This window comes from Apaloderma vittatum, unplaced genomic scaffold (assembly GCF_000703405.1).
Source record: "Apaloderma vittatum isolate BGI_N311 unplaced genomic scaffold, ASM70340v1 scaffold22503, whole genome shotgun sequence".
Classification (NCBI taxonomy): Eukaryota; Metazoa; Chordata; class Aves; order Trogoniformes; family Trogonidae; genus Apaloderma; species Apaloderma vittatum.
Genome location: NW_009707781.1, coordinates 1 through 7,171, shown reverse-complemented (window position 1 = coordinate 7,171; position 7,171 = coordinate 1). Strand labels below are relative to the sequence as shown.

General features: G+C 48.1%; 1 protein-coding gene across 1 annotated transcript; it reads right to left on the bottom strand.

Moving 5' to 3' along the window:
- Positions 1 to 4,934: 4,934 nt before the first annotated feature.
- B9D1 (B9 protein domain 1) lies at positions 4,935 to 7,113 on the bottom strand (the record flags this gene model as incomplete). The annotated part of the gene is made up of 6 exons (XM_009866338.1): positions 4,935 to 5,080; positions 5,261 to 5,328; positions 5,587 to 5,649; positions 6,176 to 6,272; positions 6,340 to 6,451; positions 7,045 to 7,113. Coding segments are annotated over 6 exons (555 nt in total), but the record flags the coding sequence as incomplete, so codon positions are not given.
- Between the last annotated feature and the right edge of the window lie 58 nt (positions 7,114 to 7,171).

Below are 7,171 nucleotides of genomic sequence, written 5' to 3'. Positions count from 1 at the left end.
TGAAAAACAAGCAGTGGGGTCCGTGTTCTTCTTCAAGGGCTATTCTGGCTGGAGACTGGAATTTGGTGGTTTCACCAAGCAGAAGGGAGCTGGTTCTGCCTTGGTGTAGCAGCACGTATGGCCTAGGAGACCGTGGGCTGCCTGGGGTTGTGTCGGGTGACGGCAGCAGGCTGGGTTTTTTTGCTTTTTTAACGTCTTCATTAGCAAGTCTGGCACTAAATGCAGTGATATTCTCTGAGGTGAATTTGGGTACTTAAATATCTTGGCCTGAATAGAAGTATAAAAATAGCAACCTGCTGCAGTTAGATGCTTCTGCTGCTCTTCGCTCTGAAGGACGAGAGACTGAATCACTTGCACCTTGCCATGAAAGCGGGTTGCATTGCACCCTCGCTTCTCTGCAGCCTCTCCTGAAGGTGGTCAGTCACTGGAGATTTTGTCCTGTCAAGCCTGGTCCTCATAACCCGCTGCCCTCGTGCTCCACAGCCTCTGTTAGGCTGCAGTGGAGGGCACTGGGTGCTCTCTGCAGGCTGGTGGTTTTGCGTTTTGGTTTTATTTTTGATTCTCTACTCTGAATGTGGAGGTTGCTTCTGGGTTTGCAGACACCTGTGATTGCCTCAGCTCTTGTGAGTTTGAGCTCACCCACATCTGCCTCCCAGAGGACTCCCCAGCTGATGGAAAAACACCTCAGGGATCCCCTCTGCAGCACATGCCCTGTGGATGAGCGGCAAGAGGAGGAAAGGGGCTGAGCATCCCTTGCTGGGTGTGGGCTGGGCAGTCTCTGCTCAGCAATTTGTTCTGATCCTGCTTGGGGGTTTGCATCACCTGAAAGTTGTTCAAAACTGCCAGCGGTGGCTTCTCCAGACATGCCGCTGGCACAGGCTTGCGTGCCTAGACATTGGGTCTCTGGTTGGGCGCTCTCATGGGGCACTTGATTCCTTAAGTGTGTTTGAGATGTTTGAGGAGCACCCAGGAGATGTCCTGTGTGGGCTCTGTCGCAGCCACCCGCTCATCCAGCTGCTGCTCGGGGTGCTGTCCACGGGAGCTGCTGGACTACAGGGAAAAAAAAAACAGAGGAAGGTGGATCTTGCTGGTTTCATCTCTCACCCTGGCCGTCATGTCCTGTCACCTCGCGGGTGTGCGGCACTTGCGGGTGTTTGTGCTCGCAGCAGGTCCTGGTGTGATGCACAAACAGGTCATCCTGGGGCTGGTTTGCCGTGGGCTGAAACACTGCTGGTGATGAGCTCAGGTAGAGCTGGAGCTGAGCTCCAATTTTTTTCAGATCTCGTTGTTCTGTGGTTTTGTGTGTGCATGGTTTTTTTGTGGGGGTTTTTTTTGTTTGTTTGTTTGTTTGTTTCCGAGCATTTCAAAGGAGGCTCCAGCTCCTAAACTGACACTGCTGCTGGGGAGCAGTTGCTGTCAGCTTTAATCCATCTCCATTTTCAGATGGAGATAACTTCTAGCTGCTGCAATACTGCCAGTGTAAAAGAGCCTTGCTTGCCTCAGGACAAAGAGAGTTTCCAGAGCACTCACTGATGCAGAGATTTCCGGCTCAGTCCTGCTCCCTGCGAGGGCTGGCTTGTGGCTCTGGGAGCTGTTTGCCCCTTGCTCTGGGGACAAGGGGCAGTGGCGGGGCAGCTGGCACCATTGCATTGAGCAATTTCCATGTAGGAACAGGAAAAACTGGTGTGTCCTTGGTGCACATTAGCTAATTGTGATTAGCTAGTTGTGATTAGCAACCTCCACCGTCTCCCCTAAAGGTTGAAAACTGCCACGAGAGGGCAGGAGCTGATGCTGCTGTTTCTAGTTGTAGTACAAAGGGCTGCAAATAGAGTGTCCTAAAGAATATCCAGATGATTTTCCTTTTTCTGGAGGGTTTGACACACAAGCTGCTGTTCAGTCTGTGTCCTTGGCTGTCTCCCTTCCAGGGTGGCTTCCACACTGACAGCAGGACAGCTCTTCTCTGAAGTGAGCGTGGTCCTGCTGGGCAGCTCGCTCCAAAGCTCCTCCACACGGCGGGAGCAGAGGAGGGCTTCTGCAGAGTCCCTGATTTAATGGTCTCACTCTGGTTTTGATGGTCTTGAAGCCTCATCCTGTGTCAGGACACATGTTCTGAATAAAGATTTTAATTTTTTATTTCTTTTCCCTGCCCATCTTGAGGTAGGAGCTTAATGGCCAATTTCACTGTCTGGAAGAGATTAAAACGTAACAAAAGAGGAGCTGCCGCGCCAGCTGACAGCCTCGCACTGCCACCGGTGCTACATGGGGTTGGGAACTCCAATTCTCAATAAAAGGGAAAACGATTAAGCGAGCAGAGTGGTCACAGCTGCCTGGAAAGTGGGTGAAAGGAAATTACTTTGAGCCTCCCCTATAGCAAGGGTGGGGTTTGGCTGTTTTTAAAGCAAGGGTTCTTTTAACCTTTAACTGCAAGGAACGCTTACGGGTCATAAATCCCTTCCTTATTAATGTCACCCGCTCTCGCAGCGCAGCGTCGGGTCTCTCTTTACTCCTTTGTCGTGAGAGCGGAGATTCTCTCTCCGGTGAAACAGCTGGAAGCGCTCTGCCTCACCCGAGTCCCAGAGGCTCAAACCAGAGAGAGTTTTCCAGAAAATTACCAAGGCAGCAGCAAGCCTGCCTCCGGGAGAGGAGTGTGTTTATGAGAGAGATCAACAGTTGCCTCTCAGAACAAAGGAACGGCGCCGAACTCGGGAAACGCTTACCCAAAACATCGCCCCCACACGCGCCTGTGTGTGAGGAGCAAACTGTGTCCGACCAAAGAGCTCCTGCGGTGAAATGTTCGTGAGCTGAACATGGTTTTAAGGCCTTGAAGAAGGTGTGTGAGGGTTTTGACAAACATACTGGAAGTGACAAAAAAAACCCCCAACCAAGACGTAATAGTAAAAAAAAAAAATATCCCTAATAACGCAGGTGCCAGTGTGGGATCTGCTTAGTCACACGTCCTAAATACTGTTTTGTGGAGTTTTGGATTTTTGTTTGATTTCTTTTTTTTTTTTTTAAACCCTTGCTTTTCATGTTTTCTTTTAACCTTTCTCCCGAGGGTCCCCGCAGCTTGGCTGCAGAGGGTTGAAGCCGCCTGTTTCGGCGCGTGGCGGGCACCCAACCGCACGGTTGAAACAGGAGCTGTTCGGGAGATCGGCTGCGGAACCAGGAACAAATTCGCTGCACCCCCGTGGGCACCGTGTTCGGACTTTATCTGGGCTTGACAGGTTTCTCACAACTAGAAATTGTTGTGCAGTTTTGCTGTAATTGGATCGGGGGCAGGCAAATATGCTCAAGGGAAAAAAAGATACTTTAGCAGCAGTAGGTTTCATGTTTGCCTTTCAAGTATTTCAAACAGATACTGCTACTGTAGCGAACTGCTTCCCAAATACTTTTGAAAAGGAAACAAAATTCCTTCCATCTCCTCTGAGCCAACAGGAAATACTTATTAATTCAGATTCCAACATGACTCAGTTCAGAGATTACAGCAGTTGCCAAAACAACTGGTGGAGGAGCTTACTGGAAGTGTAAAAACAAAAACAAGGCGGGGAAAAAAAAGGTTAAGAGACAAAAAATCATCTGTTAACCAAGTTTGGAAAAGTATTTAAAGCAGTATAAAAGATGCAAACGCTCGCAGCAAAATTAGTGATCTCATTATCTTTTCAGAAATTATATTTATTCAATTACACTGCTATTGCTCCGCAGGAAATAATAACCACCTCTGACTGGGTGCTTTATATGATCCATGTCCCGGAGGCTCTTCAATACTGCCGGGAGGCAGTTCAGGGCCGTGAGTTATTACTTGTATTTCCACCGTTTCGAGGTCTTGGAGGTTCACTTACAGGGCGGCATCACGTTAAGTCATTCTCACGTCACCTCTTGGGATTTGCAGTCAGACACAAGAGACTACCTGCTCAAATTTACATGTGGAAGTGACTAAGCAATTAGTCATTTCACAGTAGCAAATGCTTCTTTCTCGTTCGTACCTGTGAGAGAAGAGCAGCGCTAACATTAACTCGGAGGGGATTTGCTGAAGGCCGTGGCGAGACACCAGAGTTGATGGCAGCTCCGTGCCCTCGCGCTGCAGACACCCGAGAGCAGAGCTTCCTCTGCAGAGCCTCCTCTCAAGTTTGGTTTGTATGCAGTGCAATTTGTTCTACCAGAAGTTAAAACCACGCAGCAAGGATATATTTAACACTATGCTCTCTAACTCCTCTAAAATAACCTGCTGTCCCTTATTTCTTTTTTTTTTCTCTTTCTGAAGCCTGACACAGAAGTAAAATCTGAACACAGGAGTATCATTATCTTGTTCTAATGCAAGAGCCCAGGTTGCTTCGCTGAAAAAAACGTGGAAGGGTTAGTTTCTGCAGCGCGTGAGCCGTTTTAATTAGTTGCGTGAACTCTAAAGGACGACGTGGGATTATAAAGAAATCTGCTGTTGCTTCTGTGGAAGAGAGCGCGTGTGCATTTCACTGGAACGCTTCTACGTTCCTTCCTTTTCAGAAGGTGCAATAATTTCAGTTTCTCATTCTACCACCAAAAAACGTTAGCAAAAAGAACCAGGTTTGCAGGAAAACCGCTACAACTAAAAACTTTCCCATTCTTTAACTATATGAAGAGTGTACAAAAGGCTGTTATAAAAAGTATTTTGTTACAGAGCTTATTTTGAGATAATATTTAGCATTTTTATGAGCAATATCAAACTTATCTAGTGACATGAATTTACATAATACTTGTATGCTTAATACATAATACATGATGCTTACTGGAAGAATTGTACTTAAGTAATTATTCCAAAGCCTCATGAGCTCGTGTTTCTTTTGGACTAATGGCCTCAAGTGCAATTTTCACACTTGAGTTAGATACTCAGTGCCCTTTGCCACAAAAAGCCCCAAAGTGCTTCTCTTTGTGAGCCTTCGACCATGCCGTGCCTGGGTTCAATACATCTGAATGCCTTCTGTAACGGGCCCCAGAGAAGGGTTCTGCATGTCGCTCGGGCTCACGTCGTAGCCCAGCTTCTTCATGTCTTTGGTCACGACGTTGAAGGAAATGGTCACAAAGCCTTGAGATCGCACCCTCGTCACTACAAGGAAGAATAAAAACGGTGAGGAGGTGGTTGTGAGTAGTTGTCGAAGTCCTCGTGTATCCAGGTAGGCCTGTTCCTGGCAGGAACACCTCGTGTGTTTTATCAGCCGAAGGTCCGCAGCAAAGCTGCGGCCGACAGTTGTGTGAGGGCTGTGGTGAGGAGCTCCTGGGTACTTACCTTCTCTTCCTTCTCCCTGCGCTACCACTTTGGGGTCAGTAAATTCGGGACGTCTCCCTGTGAACCAACTCGGAGAAGAACACACAAAACAGTTAACTGGATACACTCACTAGCGTTTAGATTTGATACAGTCTGTTACATGCATGTTAAAAAAACAAAGTGGGGTTTAATGAGACTCCCGGCTTTTGTTTGCAGCAGAGAGTTTTGAAGACAGATTCGCTTTATTGCCAATCGACTTTGATCAAAGGTGCCCCAGTGAGCAGCTGGATCTACCTGCGTGACTAAGAGCAAGAAGAACTTCAAAAAGAAAGGTCTTTAATTATTACCTTGTGAACTTCTGCAGCAGAGATGTGGACTCTGGAACAAACATAGCGATGGTTCTTGTATGCCTAAAACAAACGTGAGAGGTGCAGAACTGAAGGAATGAACCAAACAGCACTGGCAAGACTTCTTCTATTTACAGAGGTACCAGAATTTCGGATATATCAGGTAACTGAACAGCTCAAAGGATATATATATACACATATATATACATACATATACATACATATATATATATATATATACACACAATACACATACTTTCCCTTCCACAAAGAAAAAGGTTTGTTTGCATAGGAAGAGCGAATCTTCCTCCATTTCCAGTGGTGGGAATGAAAGCTTAGCATGTGCTGAGAAAGAGGAGAGGTAACGTCCTGTGCTTCACACATGGGCTTTCTACGTGCCAGTTTTGACTTTAAAGTTATTCACAGGATTACCAAAAATTATTTCATAACCAAGGGCTGCTGCTGGAAAGTCCATGCTCTTTGTACCAAACAGACAAGACGTGAGTAGGAGATTTTTGTTTTTCAAACAACATAGCACCTGGAAAAAAACATCTGTGCTTCGGTCCTGAAAGACAGGTTCTCAGCTCACCTTCCGGGTGTGAAGGGAACATGAACAGCTCCATAACCTCTGACCACATCGTGCCCAAAGAAGTCAGGTCCGTAGACGCTCACTACAATCTGTGGCCCTGCAGATGAAACGTGTGAGAGAGGTGCCTGGTCTGTGAGTTGGATCCCGCCACCCCCAGCACTCACAGCCTGATGGGTTGGTGCTCTTGAAGGTAATGTCGATGGGGAAGTTCCAGACGAGCGTGGTGGGTGCGACGTCACTCGTGGAGGTGATTTGGGAGATGCCCTCCTCCAGGCCCTGTGGAGAGAATGTATCTGTCAGAAATAGCCTGGCCAGCAGGAGCAGGGCAGTGACCGTGCCCCTGTACTCGGCACTGGGGAGGCTGCACCTGGAACGTGGTGTTTGGTTTTGGGTGCTGCAGGACAAGAAAGACATGGAGCTGCTGGAGTGGGCCCAGAGAAGGGCAATGAAGCTGGTGAAGGGTCTGGAGAACAAGTGGCTGAGGCACCTGGGGCTGTTTAGTCTGGAGGAGACTGTGGGGAGATCTTATCGCTCTCTGCAACTCCCTGAAAGCAGGTTGTGGGGAGGTGGGGGCTGGGTCTCTTCTCCCAAGAAGCAATAGGACGAGGAGGAATGGGCTCAAGTTGCACCAGGGGAGGCTTCTATTGGATATTAGGAAAAATGTCTTTACTGCAACAGTAGTGAAGTGCTGGAACAGCCTGCCTGGGGAAGGGGTGGTCGCCATCCTTAGAGATGTTAAAAATATGTGTAGATGTGGCCCTTTGGAACACGGTTTAGTGGTTGAGGGGGGGTGTTAGGTTGACCTGATGATCTTAAGACGACTTTTCCGCCCTTAATGCCTCCGCAATTCTATGAAAATGGGGCCTCACCGCTGTGGGAACCCAGTCTTGGCCGTAGACGAAGCAGAACTTGCAGTACAGGTCATCGAACCCGGGGAACTGGGGGCAGAGAGAGAGGCCGTGTCGGTGGGAAATCACAGGGACCCGCGGCCCACCC